The 22,139-nt window shown below is 39.5% G+C and overlaps 1 protein-coding gene across 1 annotated transcript; it reads left to right on the top strand.

Moving 5' to 3' along the window:
* The first annotated feature begins 756 nt into the window (after positions 1 to 756).
* On the top strand, positions 757 to 2,826 carry LOC145035991 (uncharacterized). Its single transcript, XM_078984483.1, has one exon. The coding sequence runs from the start codon at positions 757 to 759 to the stop codon at positions 2,824 to 2,826; it is 2,070 nt and encodes a 689-aa protein (XP_078840609.1).
* The last annotated feature ends 19,313 nt before the right edge of the window (positions 2,827 to 22,139 follow it).

The following is a 22,139-nucleotide window of genomic DNA, read 5'->3' as shown; positions in this document are numbered from 1 at the left end:
CCACTTGAAGTAATTAACCAAAAAAGATAAATCTTTTATTGTTATAGTTGAAACAAATATTGTCAAAATCAGGATCTATATAGGATCATTTTTGAGTTTACAAGATTGGGATAGGGATCCTAAGATCCTACAAAATAACACATAATTTTAGTTTATAATTTTAAAACATAAAAAAATATTTTAAAATTTTAATTTTTCATTTAAAAATTATAAAAACTTCAAAATATTAGTTATATGGCACCCAATCCTCCTCAAGAGTTGACACTTAGACAAATGATGGAAACGGATGTTACTCATACACCTCTTGCTATTGTTTATCCCGCAAACCGTCGAGGGATTGAATTGAAGTCAAGTTTCATCCATCAACATACCAAGTTCCATGGGTTGGATAGAGAAGATCCTCAAAAGCATTTGAAGTCCTTTCATATGATATGTGTTAGCATGTTGCCCGACAATGTGACATTGGATGATTTCAAGTTAACCGCATTCCCGCTCACCTTGGAAGACAAAGCTAGAGAGTGGTTATTCAACATACCATCGGGATCTATTCATACATGGGAAGAGTTACTCAAGGCCTTCAATAGCAAATTCTATCCCACTTCCCGGATATCAAGCCAACGAAGTGACATTTTGGGGATTCGTCAAGGGAAAAATGAAACATTTCATGATTTTTGGGAGCGCTTCAATAATTTGTGTACAAGTTGTCCTCAACACAATATACCCGAACAACTACTTCTTCAACAATTTTATGAGGGTATGAATGAACAAGATCGGAGGATGATTGATGCTTCAAGTGGTGGTGACATCTTCAACAAAACCCCTCACGAGATCCGATTACTTTTTGGTACCATTTCTCAAAATCAAAGGAATTTTGGGACTCGAAATGACATGAAGAGAAATTCTACACAAGTGGTTGGTGAAGTTAGCAACACTCAACATTTGGAATCAAAGCTCTTGGATTTGACTAATGTGTTAAGTCAAATGGTGGTGGGAAGTGGTCAACAATTGATGGTATGTGGTATTTGTGCAATGACGGGTCATTATACGGATAAGTGTCCCACACTTGGAAGTGAACCGGAAGATGTGAATGCAATGAGCGGATATCAAAGTCAACCACGACCCATGGGATTTCAAAATAACTTCAACCCAAATTGGAGGAATACCCAAAACAACCCTTATCCACCAAAGCAAAATCCACCAAATCTTTTGATGAGACCCCAACATCCACAATACCAATCCCAAAAACCTCCATATCCACAAAATTCTTATAACCCTCCAAATTACCAACACCCTCCGCAACAAGGTCAATCAAGTGGTAACCATCAAATGAGCCTTCAAGAACTTGTTACTTCTCTTGCTCAAAGTCAAACCCAATTTCAACAAGAAACCAAGAATACTTTCTCCAACATTCAAGCACAAATTGGAGACTTGGCAACCGCTCTCAACAAGATAGAACAAAGGGGTAAACTTCCATCACAAACCGAGAAGAACCCCAATGTGAATGCCATCACCTTGCGAAGTGGGAAAACACTTGGAGAAAGTCAACCTAAAAGAGTTTCAAGAGAAGAAGAAGATGAAGTGATCATCGTGGAACCTCCAAAAGTTGTAGCTCCCCCAAAGGAACCGGTTGTGCCAAACGTTGATCAACCCGACTCTTCCAACAAACCCATCAAACCATTGGTCATACCACCTCCTTTCCCTTCCCGGTTAGCCTTTTCCAAGAAGATAGAGGTAGAAAATGAATTATTTGAAACTTTTCGCAAGGTCCAAATCAACATTCCACTACTGAATGCTATTAAGCAAATTCCAAGTTATGCAAAATTCCTCAAGGATTTATGCACCAAGAAGAGAAAATTCAAGGCAAATGAAAAGATTCAAGTCAATGCAAATGTGTCTGCGATTATCCAAAAGAAGTTACCTCCCAAATGCAAGGATCCGGGAATATTTGCTATCCCTTGTACCATTGGTGATTTACATGTCGAAAGTGCTATGTTAGATCTTGGAGCCTCGATCAATGTGATGCCATATTCGGTTTTTCAATCTCTCAATGTTGGACCTTTGGAAGAAACTGGAGTAATCATTCAATTAGCAGACAATTCAAGTGTGTCTCCAAGAGGAGTGTTGGAGGATGTGTTAGTACAAGTTAATCAACTTGTTTTTCCGGTGGATTTTTATGTCATTGATCTTGAAGAGAAGACTCCTTCCAAATCATCTATGATCCTCCTTGGAAGACCTTTCATGCATACCACTCACACAATCATTGATGTCCATAAAGGAAAGATAACTATGGAGTTTGATGGAGAAACCATTCACTTCAACATCTTTGAAGGAATGAGGTACCCTAGTAACATTTCTCCATTGTATCGGGTTGATGTGATTGAGCCAATAAACAGGATAAGCCCTAATGTATGCACAGACAAGATAATCATGGAAGATGATTGTAATCCTAAGAGGGAACCTCAAAGAAGATTGGATCCTCCAATGATGGAAGTGGTCAAGAAGAAGATAATTAAAAGGTTCAAAAGGTGCAAAGAGAAGAAAAAGGCATTTCATGACAAGCATATAACCCAAAAACACTTTATTCCGGGTCAAAAAGTTCGTCTTTATCATTCACGCTTAAAGTTATTCCTGGGAAAGTTGCGATCTCGATGGCACGGACCTTTTATTGTCATAAAAGTGTTTGATCATGGTGCGGTTGAAATTAAGAGTTTAGAAACAAATCAAATATTCAAAGTGAATGGGCACCGCTTGAAACCATTTTATGAAGGCTTTGATATGGGAGAATTCGACAACATAACATTGGAAATCCCAAATTACGAAAGTTGATGGAAGCGGGACTATGTCTTGGCAAAGATGTTAAATAAATTCAATGTAAATAAATAATGTCCGTTTGAAGTTTTGGGTGTTTCTACACTTGAAGTTGGCCTAAAAATAAGCATATATAAGTCTTCCAGTGATTTTGGTGAAGTTTGAAAAATTCCAAAAATTTGACTTTCGTGCGAGTTCCAAATTACACCAACATGGGGTGCTTTCTGATTGCTGCGCGTGGGTGCCCACGCAGCCGTTGCGCGACCGGCCCCCAGTCGCGCAGATTCCGAGTTCCAAATTACCCCAACATGGGATGTATTCTGACATGTGCGCGCGACTGCCCCCCACCCGCGTAAAGTTTGCGAGGGTACCCGCGCAAATATGTCATTTCATAAGAAAATTCCGAGCCATTTCATGTGCGTCCTTTGCGCGACCAACCTTTCATCCATGTGTATTTAGGCGGCCAAGAACTCCATCCAAGCATCATTATGCGATCCATGTGTTGCTTCCATACCATCCTCGCGGGCCTTCTCCATCTTGATCCCGGTATGATCCTTCCTTACTCTCATCCTAAGCATTGAGGACAATGCTTAATTTTAAGCTTGGGGTGAGGTAATCTAATCTTTTATTTTTAATCCATTTAGGTTGTATATAGTTGTAATGCCCTGTTTATTTAAATAAATTAATAAATATAAGTCCTAGACTAAATTGTGAAGAATTATAGAAGTCGGAGATTAAAATTGTCAGTCTCGGATTAGTCTTATAAGTATTTATGAAGGTAAGGACCACGTGGTAAATTATCGAGACCTAAGATGGATAGATTATGAGAAGCAAGGGTTAAATGGTAATTTTGGACTTCATTGTAAAGAGTTTTGAAAGTCAGGGTTTAAAAGGTAAACAAATAAGGTTGTAGGGGCTGAAGTTGAATAATCCTATCACATGTTTGAATTGAGATACGAGATATACCCGTATCCATTCCCCACGTCATTTCCTTCAACCCTAAACCTAAGAGACCATTTCTTTATTCCAGCCGCCATCACCATGCGATTTTCCTTCAGCCACCATTGATGAAGAAGTGCTCGTCGTTACCTGCTTGGTTGAGTTCGGCCACCGCAACATCTTAGCCCCCCGATGAGAGCCGCTGCGACGCTGCTGCTGGAGACGTTGCAGGCAACAGAGGATCGCCGTGGATCGATGGAAGCACTGTGTTCGCATGCTTGGGCCGCGAACTACCGAGGAACTCCTGGTATGACCCTCTGCCGCCCTTCTATATCCTCTCCTCCGTTCCTTTTATGTGTGTGAGGTGTCAGACGCGTCCCTGCTGCGCCGGTGACCTTTTAGCCACCGTTCTTGCCTTTTTCCGACGACGATAGCCAGCCGAGAGGTGGCTGAATATGAGTATAATTGTGTATGCAGGTCGTTCTCAGTATTCGATGGTTGTTTGCGAAACAGTTAGCCAAAAACCCCCGCTACCACCACCACAAGGTTGTGGTTGCCACCATTTTCTACTCTTTTGCCACCACCAGCCACTGTGGGAGGGTGGTTGTGTGCGTGATTTAGTGTGTGTGCATGCCTAGTTCATGATTTAATATTGTATTGATATTCTTGGGCAGGAAAAAATGAAGAAAACTCATCACCACTGCCTTATGCCGCCATTCCGCCGCCTTTAGCTACCATCTCCGGCGGTAGTGGGCTTTCGGGTGCGTTTAGATTGATGATTGAAGTGCTTTTGGTGTTGCGTTGGTCCAAGATCATAACCACCACCACCGTGAGGTGGTGGCTGCCGCCGCGAGCCACCGCCGGCCACCATGGTGTGGCTGTGTGTGTGTATATTTAGATTAGTTTAGTGTGGGCGTGTGTGTGGTTATTGAGATTTAGCCTTGTAAAATGTAATTTGAATTTGCAATAATGAAAATGAACTAAACCACCACCGTAAGGTGGTAGCCGCCGCCATAGACCACCACTACCCGAGGTGGTAGTGGGTGGTGCCCCGCTAGAAAACCCTAATGGGCTTAAAGATTGTTTTGGGCCTATTGGGCCACGTTTGGATGAGGAACCCTAATTAGGGTTTAGAAAACCCTAATTATAAGTATTGGGCCTTAGACCTATTGGACCCACTTTTGGGCCATTGGGATTGGTTTGTGAATTAAGCCAAACTATTCCATGCCATTTATCTAGTAGAGTAAAGAACTTAATGGGCTAAGTCCTTAATGAGCTAATTGAGAAAATATTAATATTTGGGAATTTATCAGGACACACGAGAAATATCTAATAAGTGAAATATTAAATAATAATCATTGGCAGAAATTAATCTAAGCAATAATGAACTTAATGGATTAAGTCCTTAACGGATTAAGTCCCTAGTGGGTTAAGTAAGAAACACTTAACCCTAGTTATCATTTAATGTGAAACCCTAATTTCACTTGGGCTTTGTATTGGGCCATCCGAGAATAATCAAATGGACTAGAGTAATTAGTTGGGCTTTAGGGTAAGGCCCATATGAAGGATTGGGCCCAATTTGGAAAATTGGGCCATAGATGGGCCATAGTTGGGGCCTAGATGGTTGTATGATATTGGGCCCTAAAATGATACATATTGGACTGGATTGATCAATTGGGCCATATGTTGGACTTTGATCCCTAGTTGACTTTGGGCCTATGGATTGGGCCTTGGGCTTGGGTAAGCCAAGCTAAGGGTAATGTAGTAATTATCCAAAGCATGTATTTTTAGTTATGTGTTAGAACCCAATTATTAATTGGGTGTTATTTGATGTTGACAGTTCGGGAATCTGTCAGCCAACAGCTGGGGTGGAGTTTGTGGGACATCAGCAGTGTGGGATTGTGTCTGTGGGACATCAGCAGTGTGAGGTGAGTTTCCTTCCAGTAGGAACGGGTCTAAGGCCACAATGTCGGCCCGTTTAGTAGCAGTAGTTTCCGGACTTTGGTCCGATGTAGTTGTTAGTTTGTTTGATGCCTTCGTGGCTCAGACAGGATTTATGTGTTAAGTGTTATGGGCTACGGCCTGGCGTAGTATGCAGTATATGAGTTTATGATCATGTGTGTTATGTTATTTGATATGTGTTTTTGCTATGCTATGCTATGCCCAGCCAGTTCCGGATTTCGGCCCGATGCAGTTAGTTCCGGACTCCGGTCCGATGCAGGGGACAAGGTCCCAGTCAGTTACGGACTTCGGTCCGATGCAGTTAGTTCCGAAATTCGGTCCAATGCAGGGGACAAGGTCCTAGTCAGTTCCGGACTTCGGTCTGATGCAGGGGATAAGGTCCCAGTCAGTTCCGGACTTTGGTCCGATGCAGTTTCCGGGCTTCGGCCCGATGCAGTGGGCAAGGCCCAATATGTGTTTATATGTTATTGTATGGTATGTGGTAGTTTGGGGGAGCTCACTAAGCTTCGTGCTTACAGTTTCAGTTTTGGTTTCAGGTACTCAGTTTTCAAAAGAGGAGCTCGGGAAGATTGCAGTGCACACACCATTTTTTTCAGCCTGGGATGTTTATACTCTGATATAATTGACAGTTGTTATAATATTTTGAGATACATTGCTTATGATTTCTATATGAGGTTTATTGACTATGGTTTTATCATTAAATTAAACAAAATTTTCAGACTGTGTTTTTGGGATGTTACAAGTTGGTATCAGAGCCTTGGTTTGAGGGATTCGGACACACTCCCGAGTGTGTTTGAACTCAAACTAAGGAAGTGGTAAAAAGATTTTAAAAAAAAAGGGGTTTTAGAAAAGCAAAAAGAATCTTTAGAAAGAAAAGAACTTTGAAAAGAGAAAAAGGGTGTGGTGCATGCAATCAGCCGAGCTCAAGTAAGTACTCCCAAATTACCCATACAAGTTTATGTTATGAATATCAGTTTCAGTTTCAGTAGAATAGCATGCTAGAATAGGGCTAAGTATCTAGGAAGGATGCCTTATGTGCCTATTATATGTGTATCAGCTTTATGATAATTGCATGCTAGTAGGGCTAAGGATCTAGGGAGGATGCCTTATGTGCCTGTTATATGTGTACCAGCTTATTGTGATCTGCATGATAGTACAGAGTAGCCAGTATGATAGCCAGAGTAGTATATGCTTTAGTATGTGTACTCAATGCCCGAATGCTGCTTGCTTTGTGCTCATAGGAGTTCTAGTTGTCTTTCACTAACTAGTAAATGAATATAATAAGTTACATATTGCAAGGACTAAATAATTTCAGAAGGTTAGGTCTAACCCTATTTCGTAGCTCTTGTTTGAGTCCAACCGTTGTAGGGTAGGGTCTCTCATTCGAAGGATTATCTGGTCTGAGTAATATGTAATAGTATTCGCGAGCTAGCTAGGGGAAGAAAGCAGGAACTTCGTATGCAGCTGATGGCGGAGAGTGAGTTGGTGGAGTTAGAGATTTCCCTAGGGCAAGCCTAGGATGAGAGTAGCAGAGATTAGTAGTGGTAGAAGTGACTTGGTGGAGTCGAGGCAGTACTTGAGGAAAGTACGGATAGATGTGGAAGGTAGTATGGGCCCGTACTACTGAAAGCAGAGGATCCGTACTCGAATCAAGGAAGGCTGAGATAAGACCATGGAACTTGTAGTGTGTGAGATCCCTCGAGTTTGGATGAGTATTGTGATGTTAGTGATGGTATATTACCCAGTATAGTGACGTTACGTGGTAGACCAGATGGTAGTTCTGGTGTCGACGAGGGATCAGGCTCGGACTCTAGAGCTGGGCAGATTGATGATCAGATGAGGGAGTTCATTCCATCTGAGAATTTCGCGCAATATCATTGATCAGACTCTTGTGATCCTCAGTGTGATCAAGGAGGGCATTATAGAGATTGTGATGAGAGGCCGAGTGCATTATGCACTGAGATAACAGTCATGATAGAGACCTATACATTGGTGTTTCGGGAAATTCAGAGTTTGTGAGGCTTTAGATTGTCATGTGGGTTAGGGATCCCATTATTAGCAGCAGATGGTTGGCAGATGTCACCAACACTTTTCGTACCAGACGTTGTCTCGAAAGGAGACAAGATCTGACTTACCTCCTATCTCCAGCGGGGTAGAGCACGAGATTGATAGGAAGAAGTTGGTGGTGAGTTGAGTAATGATGCGGTTAAAGCTATGTCATGAGATAACTTTTAGACCAGATTCTAGGCAGAGTGTGCCTAGGCGATTGAGGCGCAACAGTTGGCGCAAGAGTTGTTAGATCTCCATCAGACAACTGAGACTGTGGCAGAGATCACTGCCAAGTCTCGGGAAAGAGCTTATATGGTACCACAGTATGCAGCAGATGAGGAATTTAAGAATGTAAGTTATCTGAACATACGGTAGAACGATAGCATGGAGATCGTGAGTATCTCGGGGTGCAAGACCCTGAATGTATAAATTCTAGAGCTTGAGTTCGGGATATGGACTTGGAGCACATTGGTAAGAGGGAAACAAATCAGTTGCGTATAATGGGGGGTCTCAGGAGGAGACCGTAGATTTCGTATTAGCTTTCGAGAGACCAGCAGGACCAGATTCGGTGCAACATTTGCGGGAAACTGCACAAGGGAGCCTTTCATTCCAGAGGTTTGAGTAAGTGTAACCCTGAGTTGTCCTCAGTTTGTGTCTGGATTGTATTTTTACAGAGAAGTCATATGCCAATTGCATACCGAGAAGCATTAGCGATTAGTGATAGAGCAATCCCCCAGAATGCAGGATTGGGGAGTACAACGTCATCTTGGTTTATTCCAAGACTATGGAGCAGCACGAGAAGCACCAGAGGGAGGTGCTAGAGACTTTGAGGTGGGAGAGAATTTGCATAAGGTTCTTTAATTGTGAGTTCTGGTTGTGCGGGGTGCAATTCCTTAGGCACCCTGTCAACCAGAATGGTGTACTAGTCGATCCAGGCCAAGATAGAGGTCATGAGGCAGTGGGAGATTCCGAGGTCTCCAATTGAGATTCGGAGCTTCCTGGGTCTAGCATGTTATTACCGGAGATTTATTCGGATTTTTTTTTAGAAGTTGTGTGATCTTTTGGATTAGCTAGTGTTGAAACACTAGCAATGGTAAGTGTGGTTTCTAGCAGATTGGTCATGGGTGGTGAGAAGGATTGGGAATTCTTCCAGTTTTGTGTGTTGTAGGGCATTAGCTGAATCAAAGTGGGGGAGAATCGCCCAAGGATTCAGAAGCGGAAGCAGTTTTGAGACAAGGATAAGTTTCGCATCTTTATTGGGAAGGAAGATAGCCCAAGCGGTTGTATGGTTTGAGGATAATGGAGATGGAAGTTCGGAAAAGCTTGCCAATAAGGAGATTGTGTTCCTGTGATGTTACTAGCAAGCTTTAGGGAATCAGGGTTGGGATTCCAGTCAGGACATGAGTTCAGCTAAGTGCGGGACAAGCGCGTGTTCGATCCAGTGTTAGCGTGTCGTAAGTTTGCGGGTGTAGCCATAGCATTCATTAGCATCCAGATAGTATTAGAGTGTTGTAAATCTACGGGTGTAGCCGTAGCATTCACAATATTAGCAGATAGTACTAGGGTAATGTGAGTCTGTGGGTGTAGCCGCAGCCTTCACTAGGTTGGTAGATAGCGTGAGTGCGTTGTTAGGACGTAGGAAGAACAGTAGTACCCACCAGTTCGAGTGTAGCAGCGAGGAAATGGAAATTCACGGATTGGATTTCAGAATTTCCCAAACGGATAAGACTTGGTTAAGCCAGTGATAAGATTGTTGAAGCGCCGCTACAGAGATGAGAGCAAGGAAGCAGTGGACTGCTTAAGGTCATTTATGACATAAGGCTACAAGTGGTCATATAGCAATCACGCTTAGCTGTGGGTTGGTAACCTCAGCATTCGATGTGTGGAACCGATCAGTTAGATCAGAAGGCCGTTAGAGCCACAGTAACAAGATAACTAGTAGTTGTTAGTTTCAGAAAAGGATTTCGTGCAAAAGTTGTGTGAGGCGACTAAGTAGGGAGTCCTTGGGGCTCCACATCCGGGCGGGAACCTGGTATTTCAGGTGATTGGCGAACGAATTAAGACCAGGAAGGTCTCAATAGATGTTGGAAAACAGCCATGTAGCAGCATGTTGTTTCAAGCAGTTGCATGTTTCAGACAGTTCAGTATTTTTGGCAGTCAGTGTTTCAGGCAGTAACGGTTTTTGGGGATTTTATGTACGGTTAGAGTCACAGATAGCTTGGGTTATGCTAAGTCACTTACGGCAGGAGTATCTGAGTTTTGGCCAACTATAAGTGAATCACAGGAATAAGTGGATCTGTGATTCTGTTTGCTAGTGGGAACCTCGAGTTGTCAGAAGTTAAGTAAGCAGCTGAGAGATAAGTGGACTGGGTGCGACGATGATGATTTCAGTATGGGCGGTCTGCCAGGGATTCAAACCATCTCAAGACATCAGATATCAGATAGCATAGATGTGAACTAATGCGAGGAATCTGTTCACCGGTGGAATTCAAGGCTTTGCAAGAATTGGTCACGGTTACCCTAAGAAGGCTAGGGTGTGCCAAGGTTTATGGCCATGTAACTTGAATAGTTAGTGCGTAAGGAATGATTTCGAGGACGAAATCTAATTTAAGTGGGGGAGAGTTGTAACTGTTGGATTAATGTCTAAGTCCATAACTATAATTGGTAAGACTTGACCCGACCCGGCATGGTCCATTTGGGTTGCATACCATCATGCACTTGGATAGACTAAATGAGAGAAATAAGACACTAATGGTTATTAATATATTATAAGTTCTAGTATATTAATAATAAGAATAATGAGATTATTTATTTAGTATTGATCAAGAATTAATCTAGGATTAATTGAGTGATCAAAAGAAGACTAATTAAATATATGGGTTGATTGTGTAAATCATCCATACTTGTATAGTGGGCTAATGCTCCATGGATTATCTAGTTGGGCCAAAACCCATATGATGCTCCATGGTGTATTTGAACCCATGGATCCAAGGAAATGGAAATTCATGACAATTAGGGTTTACCCTAATTGTATAACTATATAAGCATCTTATTCTTGAGGAAAATCGGTCACTAGAGAGAGTAAGAAAGGGCTAGCCGATTTTCATGAAGTGTAGAATTCTCTCTAAATTATTCTAAGTGTTTTGATGATTGTGAACCATTTGAGGTGTCACACTTGGGGCACTAGGCACTCAAGCTTCATGAAGACAAGCTCCATCAAAGAGGTGTGTATTCTATCTTGTTATATTGATAGTTGTGTATGCTAGTTTAGGATAATACCTTGGATATTCATATTTGCATGTATAATAGAGAAAACATAGATCCAAGGTATTTAGGGTTGCATGTACACTTAGGAGTGTTAGAATGCTCATAACCCAACAGTGGTATCAGAGCCTAGGCTTGTTTTCTTGTTATACCTGCAATAGAAGCTGAAAAATCGAGATTGGTGCTGTCAGCCCAGCAGACTCGCCGAGTCCATGAAGGGACTCGACGAGTCCAAGGCAAAATGCATCCAACTCACCGAGTTGTGTTCATGCACTCGACGAGTTGGACCCCAGACAGCATATCTTCGAGTTTTTTGGCTAGAAATGGACTAAGAACATTACCTTAAGTTGTTTTTGAATTTATAAACATGTTTTTTAATGTGGTAATGTTCATGCTAATCCATTTTCAAAGATAATTGTCAATAGATTCATGTTTTGTATTAGTTTAAAGGTTAGACTAATTACATGAAAAAGTTTGATTTGAATTATCTTGTTCTTATTAGTTTCTTAGATTAATAGAAAAGTTAATTGAAATAGTTGTTTTCAATCCATTTTAATCTAAGAGTTGAGTATAAAATGTGTTTGTGTAACTTATCCTCAAGTTACATGAAGAGTCACATTAAAGACTCATAAAACTCATAAAGTTGGCAAAGGTTACAAAATGAAGAGTCTAGTTCTAATTAATTGGAGTTATGACTCCATAATTTGTCCTCAAGTTATGGAGGACCAAGAGTCTCTTCATTAAATAAAAAATAATAATAATAAAAAAAAATGTAACCTTAATTAATTCCATAAGTTATAAAAATAAAGAAAAGTTAATTCTTTTATTAGTTTAAAGTCTTCCATAAGTTATGGAACTTGAAGAGTTTTTTGGATTAAAACTACTTTAAACACATAAGTTATGGAATTAATTAGTTTTGAATAGTTTCAAAACTTGCCCTCAAGTTTTGGAATTTGTAAAGTTTTCTCTTATGAATACTTTAATTCCAAGTTAGCCCTTAGAATTTTAAAAGTTAAAATTCAACCCTTATACTTTATAATATTATAAGTTAATAATATATATATGTATAAGAGTAAAGTCGGTCTTACCGCTAGTACGCCTCATTCACGAAGCCGGTCTATAAGGTGGGTATAAGGTTGTTGCCTATAAAATGGCAACTTAATGGGTGTCCACTCTCACCCACCGCTTGCTTGACTGGTGGAGGGTCGTTAGCCGACCGGGTTTGACATGACTATAATTCTCCCTTCATTAAAAGTATTAATGATAAATACTAAGTAACTAAACTCTAAATAATACCCAATCTTAGTTACTTAGGAAAATGTGAATAAGGTGCTAATCCATGAAATTACACTTTGCACTTTGTTTAAGTCGGTTAGTGGAGCGTGTGTGGTTAACCGGCACACTAACTCGTATTTAACAAGGTAGGCAAAGGGTAACTTAATGTTTATCATAGTATCGATGGAGCGTGTGTGGTTAACCGGCACATCGATTGAGGGGTAAACAATTAAGGGTACCAAGTAATTTGCATGGTTACTTCACACCTTGTTTTGTGATCCTCGGCATCCCAGTCACAAAACCTGAAGGGCACACTCGAGATTGAAACATGCCATTGAACAGTTCAATGAATCTCAAAAGATCTAGGAGTTTCAAATCCAATTAAAACCTAATAATACATTTCATTTATCTTGGTGGAAATTGGTGAATCGTCATTCACCTACCTTCAAATTGTTTTATAGCTTGGATTACGGCATACCTCTTCTAAGTTATAAAATAGTTTGTTGGGTCCTAGCCTTAATATTTCATATTGGGTGTCATATTAAGGACTTTAGATCAACTATCTTGAATATCTCCCAAAAGATGTCTGGTTTAGACATTTATGATCTTCCCAAATCTCTTGAAACAAGCATTCCTAATGAAGATGATGCCCCATGGATATCATACTTCTTTCTCCTCCTCCAATTATTCTCCCTAACCCACAAGTTCTTGAAAAGTTTAAGATCACTCAAGCCCTAATGGCAAGGCAAGGTCTAGGTGTGATCACATCTTGGAGATGTAGTCACATATTGACAAGCCGGGAGAGTTGGGTGTCAAAGTCTTGAGAAAGTTGGTGGTTCAATCACTTTCTAAGTCACATAGTGAGTTCCTTTGGGACACCTATGAAATAGACTATGACAAGACCCTTAATGATCTTATCTATTGTTAAGATCAACTTCCTGAAACTTTATGGACATTGACAATGGTGACACTGGAAATACAGAAAAAGCATTCTCTTCCCAATGGAAAGGGATCGGCCATAGTCAACTCGGTTGAACAAATGGTAAAGAGAAAAGCTAAGTCTGTGATAGTCCCATGTACCATTATCAAAGGGTTCATATGTTTATATTGCCAAAGAAATGGTCATTATTTGCGAAGCTGCCAAATTTACCTAAGGATGTTAAAGTCAATAAGGTTGACTCTACTTCAGGTAAAGTCCACTACTCTAACTCTGTTAAGTTTCTATTCTGAGATTCCTGATACATGATGTGACTGTGTCACATGGTGATGTTTTAAGAATCAAAGAAAAGTGAAGGAACTTAAAGAAAGAATATGCTGAATCTGATCGTATAGATGGATTTCTATCGCGTAGTTTGAAAAATCGGATTCTTGAGCTACTTCTTAGGAGTTATGAGATATTGCTTAGGAATAGATAACAACAAGTTTTCATATGGATTGTAAGGATAAGTTTTTCCGCATAGTTTTAAAATAAAAGAAAATTTTTTGATTTTATTTATTTTAAAATATCCTTACAATGGCATTTGAGGAAAAATTGTTGCTTATATGATTCCATTAATAGCAAGAGTGGAAATATGAAATTGATTCTTTCATTTGTGGTAATGTCTAAATTTATCAAATAAAGGAAAGATTCTCATCACCAAGTCTTAATTGGACCGAAACTTGGAATCATGCAAGTTGTATAGCATGATGAATGAGAACTTCCAAGTATTGGAAAAATTAAGACTAATTACTTGTTCACATGGATGTGTGAGTCAAGTAATGGACTAAGGGATCGAGTACATAGTCATGTGCACTGATTAAGTCCACCATAAAAGATTAATAAGACTATTCGTCATAGTTTACTAAAGCTCAGTAAATATGATTATACTTACAGGCTTAAGTGTAACTCTGAGACATTGGAAAAGGTTCCAATGTAAGGCAGAGCGAATAAGAAGAATCAACTTAGGCAGAAAGATAAAAGTTTCTCAAATCTGAAAAGATGGGAGAATACTTTAGTATCAGTTTTGTGATCATCTTAATGATTAAGAAACCATATCAAAATTAGTTCTCTAAGGAAGTCTTAGTGCATTCTTATGACTAAGAAGAGGGATCTTGAATTGTTGAAATGGTTAAATCAAGAAGATGAGTCATACTTCATTCCAATACAAGTCTTAGAGTCATACTCCAAGATTGTAATTTGAGTGACATGTCTTAAAGAAGGTTTAAAACACTTATCAAATGTAAGAGTAAAAGTTTTCTACTCTTGTACATTTGAAATTGGTAAGTTGTGATGTTTTGGATAAAACAAAGACCAACTAAGGCCAATTGTGTGAAGTGTTTGTCTTGATTAGAATCCACACTATCTCTTGGATGTTTGACAAGGGAGTCTTATAGGTCAAGAGGACAGTGGGAGTCTTAAAGGTCTTGAAAGTCTCAAGAACTAATCAAGAATAAAATCTGAAATTCTTCACTAGCACACGACTTGAGGTTTATAACCTATCGTGTTGACATATTCTGTGCCCATTCCAATTAAAGTTGGCTTTGCATATGAGTACTTAGAGTTCTCAATTGGTTGCACAACAACTTGGAAGCAATGGCAGGCCCTTGAGCTGCCAGGTGGCAAGAAGTTAAGATTGAGTTCAATCCATATGAGTTTGGATTTGTCATAATTCTTGTCTTGTGACTATGGTTATGACAATTCACATGGATAAGAACTCATACACCATTAAATCTAAGTGTCATAAGGTTTCTCTCCGATTCATGAAAATGATGGTGAGGAAACACTTCCACTAAGTAGATTTTAGCTAGATAGCAATTGTGATATTTGCATTCTCAAAGTCGTTAGTGGAGCGTGTGTGGTTTACCGGCACACTAACCTGGACTTGTGAGAAGTAGCAAAAAGGTCTAACCATTATGATTACGGCATCCCTCTTCATAATTGTTTAGACACACAAGTGTGCTATCTAAAGGAAGGTGTATGTTTTTGATAAAGTCTTATCAAAACAATCTAGTATCAGAAATCTGAACTTTGGTAAGAAAGTCAATAAAGTATTGATTTCTAGAAGTCCACCTGATTTCTGAGTACATGTCAAAGCTAGTGGGAGCATAAGTGTTATGCTAATAATCATCATGTTAGTGGGAGCATGATAATTACAATAAGTATTGCAAGCTAGCAATGTTGATTATAGAAAACAAAAGTTTCAACTGGGAAAGAGTTGTTTTGCTATAATTAAGGGAGAGGAAATTATACTTCATCTCAAATCTATAAACTTAGATCGTGAGGTTTTAATCATTTAGTCAAGGATATATATGAATTTCATGTTAGAATGGCTCAACATAAGGAAATTTTGTATATGGTTCCATTATTTGCGTTCTAAAATTCGATTATGATTACGGCATCCCTCTTCATAATCTGAATTATGAGAACTTGGCAAATAGAAATGGAAATGTTATAGCAAAAGATTGGTTTAGTCTTTATGTGAGACATCATGAATCGTGTCCCATATGCTTCGGATATAGGATCGATTACATGTGCTATAGTTATCCTTTCTAAAATTTTCCAAATGCCTAGGGCATTAAGAAGGGAAAAGGTTTAGAACTGGATATGACTAAAAGGATTAAACAATTGTCGAGGACAATCTAAGGTTTACCAAAGATTGGTTGCACAAGGACAGTTAGAAGTATAGTGATAATTCTGGAAGGACCATATTGACATAATCTGTAAGGAGGCAACTCTTGTTCAGAAGTGATAGTCAAAATGGAATCTGGAAATGTTTCAAAGTTAGAATTTTCAATATGTTTAAGATTAGGAAACTTAATGCAAGAAGGATGTTTCCAAGGAGTTGATCTCCTTTGGAATACTCTGTAATGATTTTTGCCAAGTCTTTCTGACTTTGTGCATAATCATTACAAGAGGATCAATGCATATAAGTTTAGAATCTAAAAGATTTCAGTAAATGACATGAATTTGGAATTCTTGTATTTACAGTAAGGATTTGGGAGTGTGAAAAGAGAATCATTGAAGTTATGTTCAATTGATCTAGTTCACAAAATAAAGATCATAGACAAACATATTATGCATACTTGGTGTGTGGCATGACTAGTGTTTAGAAAACATAGTGTACATGCTTGGAGCATGGGACAACTATTGTTTTAAATTCAAGAATAATGTTGATAGCTGAAACAGTATACAATGAATAATGTGTAATCATATGGTGATAAATAAAAAGTGTTTTATTTATATTCATAAGTTCTGAGACCATATTGGATTCAATTATTATTGTGTTTCACTTTGCATGTTTTGACTTCCCGAATAAACTAGGTTATTCTTCCGGAATGACTAAGTTATTCAAACCATCCACAGTCGGTCATATGTTGGAAGTAGATATGAATCAAGACTGTCATGGGTTGGCTTGTAGAGGTCTAAGGTGTTGGACAAAGGGCTACAACACTCATGAGTGCTCATAAGTTCTGAGTATTGGATTCAACCCGTGCTCATTGGAATCACTTCATGGGTTTTATCACGAGTGATCATGAGACGATAATATCTTATATTCTTCAAACCTAGAGATATGAGTTGTTACTATGAGTTGATAGTACATTGATTACACAAAACGCATTGGTAACTCGATGTTATAAAACGTGTCTTTGTGTATGATTCAACAAGTAGTAGAACAAGCCATATGAGTCGAAGTTTATCCATTCCTTTTACCTTCGGGATAAAAGCGATATCTGTGGGCCTCTCGATGATTTGATGATGACAAATGGAAGTGCTCGGCCGGGCCAAGACTGATTTGATTTGTTCAATTAGTCAGTCGTCATAAATCGGAAATCGGGAAACAACAAATGGACAGAGAGAATGATTATAATCCATGTCTCAGTCCATATGATATCTAGAATGGAGGAATATATGATCCCTTATCTAATGGACAAGTCATTGACAAGATCAGAGTTCATCTACAAGGTCAGAGTTCGACAAAAGCTTTTGAGAGCTACGATTGCCAGTTGGTTCCTGAAGTCATACGCAATAATAGTTTTAGACTTATCCAAGTGGGAGACTGTTGGATTAATGTCTAAGTCCATAACTATAATTGGTAAGACTTGACCCGACCCGGCATGGTCCATTTAGGTTTCATACCATCATGCACTTGGATAGACTAAATGAGAGAAATAAGACACTAATGGTTATTAATATATTATAAGTTCTAGTATATTAATAATAAGAATAATGAGATTATTTATTTAGTATTGATCAAGAATTAATCTAGGATTAATTGAGTGATCAAAAGAAGACTAATTAAATATATGGGTTGATTGTGTAAATCATCCATACTTGTATAGTGGGCTAATGCTCCATGGATTATCTAGTTGGGCCAAAACCCATATGATGCTCCATGGATGCTCCATGGTGTATTTGAACCCATGGATCCAAGGAAATGGAAAGTCATGACAATTAGAGTTTACCCTAATTGTATAACTATATAAGCATCTTATTCTTGAGGAAAATCGGTCACTAGAGAGAGTAAGAAAGGGCTAGCCTATTTTCATGAAGTGTAGAATTCTCTCTAAGTTATTCTAAGTGTTTTGATGATTGTGAACCATTTGAGGTGTCACACTTGGGGCACTAGGCACTCAAGCTTCATGAAGACAAGCTCCATCAAAGAGGTATGTATTCTATCTTGTTATATTGATAGTTGTGTATGCTAGTTTAGGATAATACATTGGATATTCATATTTGCATGTATAATAGAGAAAACATAGATCCAAGGTATTTAGGGTTGCATGTACACTTAGGAGTGTTAGAATGCTCATAACCCAACAGTAACGCCCTGTTTATTTAAATAAATTAATAAATATAAGTCCTAGACTAAATTGTGAAGAATTATAGAAGTCAGAGATTAAAATTGTCAGTCTCGGATTAGTCTTATAAGTATTTATGAAGGTAAGGACCACATGGTAAATTATCGAGACCTAAGATGGATAGATTATGAGAAGCAAGGGTTAAATGGTAATTTTGGACTTCATTGTAAAGAGTTTTGAAAGTCAGGGTTTAAAAGGTAAACAAATAAGGGTGGAGGGGCTGAAGTTGAATAATCCTATCACATGTTTGAATTGAGATACGAGATATACCCGTATCCATTCCCCACGTCATTTCCTTCAACCCTAAACCTAAGAGACCATTTCTTTATTCCAGCTACCATCACCATGCGATTTTCCTTCAGCCACCATTGATGAAGAAGTGCTCGTCGTTACCTGCTTGGTTGAGTTCGGCCACCGCAGCATCTTAGCCCCCCGATGAGAGCCGCTGCGACGCTACTGCTGGAGACGTTGCAGGCAACAGACGATTGCCGTGGATCGATGGAAGCACTGTGTTCGCATGCTTGGGCCGCGAACTACCGAGGAACTCCTGGTATGACCCTCTGCCGCCCTTCTATATCCTCTCCTCTGTTCCTTTTATGCGTGTTAGGTGTCAGACGCGTCCCTGCTGCGCCGGTGACCTTTTAGCCACCGTTCTTGCCTTTTTCCGACGACGACAGCCAGCCGAGAGGTGGCTGAATATGAGTATAATTGTGTATGCAGGTCGTTCTCAGTATTCGATGTTTGTTTGCGAAACAGTTAGCCAAAAACCCCCGCTGCCACCACCACAAGGTTGTGTTTGCCACCATTTTCCACTCTTTTGCCACCACCAGCCACCGTGGGAGGGTGGTTGTGTGCGTGATTTAGTGTGTGTGCATGCCTAGTTCATGATTTAATATTGTATTGATATTCTTGGGTAGGAAAAAATGAAGAAAACTCATCACCACCGCCTTATGCCGCCATTCCTCCGCCTTTAGCTACCATCTCCGGTGGTAGTGGGCTTTCGGGTGCGTTTAGATTGATGATTGAAGTGCTTTTGGTGTTGCGTTGGCCCAAGATCATAACCACCACCACCGTGAGTTGGTGGCTGCCGCCGCGAGCCACTGCCGGCCACCATGGTGTGGCTGTGTGTGTGTATATTTAGATTAGTTTAGTGTGGGCGTGTGTGTGGTTATTGAGATTTAGCCTTGTAAAATGTAATTTGAATTTGGAATAATGAAAATGAACTAAACCACCACCGTAAGGTGGTAGCCGTCACCATAGACCCCCACTACCCGAGGTGGTAGTGGGTGGTGCCCCGCTAGAAAACCCTAATGGGCTTAGAGATTGGTTTTGGGCCTATTGGGCCACGTTTGGATGAGGAACCCTAATTAGGGTTTAGAAAACCCTAATTATAAGTATTGGGCCTTAGACCTATTGGACCCACTTTTGGGCCATTGGGATTGGTTTGTGAATTAAGCCAAACTATTCCATGCCATTTATCTAGTAGAGTAAAGAACTTAATGGGCTAAGTCCTTAATGAGCTAATTGAGAAAATATTAATATTTGGGAATTTATCAGGACACACGAGAAATATCTAATAAGTGAAATATTAAATAATAATCATTGGCAGAAATTAATCTAAGCAATAATGGACTTAATGGATTAAGTCCTTAACGGATTAAGTCCCTAGTGGGTTAAGTAAGAAACACTTAACCCTAGTTATCATTTAATGTGAAACCCTAATTTCACTTGGGCTTTGTATTGGGCCATCCGAGAATAATCAAATGGACTAGAGTAATTAGTTGGGCTTTAGGGTAAGGCCCATATGAAGGATTGGGCCCAATTTGGAAAATTAGGCCATAGATGGGCCATAGTTGGGGCCTAGATGGTTGTATGATATTGGGCCCTAAAATGATACATGTTGGACTGGATTGATCAATTGGGCCATATGTTGGACTTTGATCCCTAGTTGACTTTGGGCCTATGGATCGGGCCTTGGGCTTGGGTAAGCCAAGCTAGGGGTAATGTAGTAATTATCCAAAGCATGTATTTTTAGTTATGTGTTAGAACCCAATTATTAATTGGGTGTTATTTGATGTTGATAGTTCGGGAATCTGTCAGCCAGCAGCTGGGGTGGAGTTTGTGGGACTTCAGCAGTGTGGGATTGTGTCTGCGGGACATCAGCAGTGTGAGGTGAGTTTTCTTCCAGTAGGAACGGGTCTAAGGCCACAATGTCGGCCCGTTTAGTAGCAGTAGTTTCCGGACTTTGGTCCGATGTAGTTGTTAGTTTGTTTGATGCCTTCGTGGCTCAGACAGGATTTATGTGTTAAGTGTTATGGGCTACGGCCTGACGTAGTATGCAGTATATGAGTTTATGATCATGTGTGTTATGCTATTTGATATGTGTTTTTGCTATGCTATGCTATGCCCAACCAGTTCCGGATTTCAGCCCAATGCAGTTAGTTCCGGACTCCGGTCCGATGCAGGGGACAAGGTCCCAGTCAGTTCCGGACTTCGGTCCGATGCAGGGGATAAGGTCCCAGTCAGTTCCGGACTTTGGTCCGATGCAGTTTCCGGGCTTCGTCCCGATGCAGTGGGCAAGGCCCAATATGTGTTTATATGTTATTGTATGGTATGTGGTAGTTTGGGGGAGCTCACTAAGCTTCATGCTTACAGTTTCAGTTTTGGTTTCAGGTACTCAGTTTTCAAAAGAGGAGCTCGGGAAGATTGCAGTGCACACACCATTTTTTTCAGCCTGGGATGTTTATACTCTGATATAATTGACAGTTGTTATAATATTTTGAGATACATTGCTTATGATTTCTATATGAGGTTTATTGACTATGGTTTTATCATTAAATTAAACGAAATTTTCAGACTGTGTTTTTGGGATGTTACAATAGTTGCATTTAGAGTTAGTCATTTAGGGCATTCATAAAAATTGCATAAAAAATTCAAAAATATTGCATATTTTCTTTCTTTCTTTTCTAATTTTCATACTTTTTAAATGCATTCTAGTTTAAGTTCATGCATCTTTGTTCTCTTGTATTCTCATCCCTACAGGTACCATAGCGTCGAGTCATAAGTATTGAATCATAGATTGGTCCTGGGTCTTGATATGGAATTCCTTGTATTTGATGAATGGGGCACATTTTGAGCCTCACAGACCACTTTGAGACCGCTTGTGTGGGGGTCAGATGCAGGTAGCTTGATTGGGTCTAGGTGCGGAGGGATGTGGTTGGTCATGCCAATGTGTGCGAGCAAAGACTAGCCCGGTAAGGTATTTTGAAGACATTGAAGATATTGAAGACTCGCATCTTGGTTTTGGAGGGAGTACCCCTTAGTACTCCCGAGTCTCGTCCGAGCCTTGTTTAGTTAGATTCTCACCGCCTTTTTAGGATAGGTTATCCTTTTTCTAGGGGTCTAGAGTAGATAGTTAGATAGATTTTGTTAGTCACACCTTGCATTGAGGTGCTTGATGAACTTTGAAGTGGGTCCCCCAATTCACATCTTTTGGGACCAAGTCTTTTTAGTAACACCCATTTTTGAGTCATTCCCCACCCTTTTTAGTTGATCTTGGCACATTGTCAATGATCATTAGGTGTTCATATTAGCCTCCATCTATCACTCAATTTTCACTATTGGAGTCCTATGTTACTTGGTGAAAATCCTTAGACCTTCCAAGAAGCAACACAAAGAATGAAGAAATTTGAAAAAGTGAAGAAAATAAGAGCCTATTAAAGACGATTCAAGAAAAGCAACAAAAACAAAGAAGAAAAAAAAATGAAGAAAAAGAGCAACACAAAAAAAAAAAAAAAAAAAAAAAAAAAAAAAGAACAAGATTCCAAGTTTAAGACTTATGTTATATACCTAGTATGCAAAAAAAAAAAAAAAAAAATTGGATGTCAAGCAGCAAATGTGATTGAAGACCCAATAACAGAAGTTCAAGATTGAAGATTTAGGTTGTTAGGTTTAGATTTAGGTTAAGTATAATTTTTATTATTTTATTTTATTTTTGATTTTTG

The sequence above is a fragment of the Lactuca saligna genome, chromosome 3 (assembly GCF_052625555.1).
Source record: "Lactuca saligna cultivar CGN05327 chromosome 3, ASM5262555v1, whole genome shotgun sequence".
NCBI classification, from domain to species: domain Eukaryota; kingdom Viridiplantae; phylum Streptophyta; class Magnoliopsida; order Asterales; family Asteraceae; genus Lactuca; species Lactuca saligna.
Note: the sequence above shows the minus strand (reverse complement) of the source record. Positions and strands in the feature narration are given on the sequence as shown.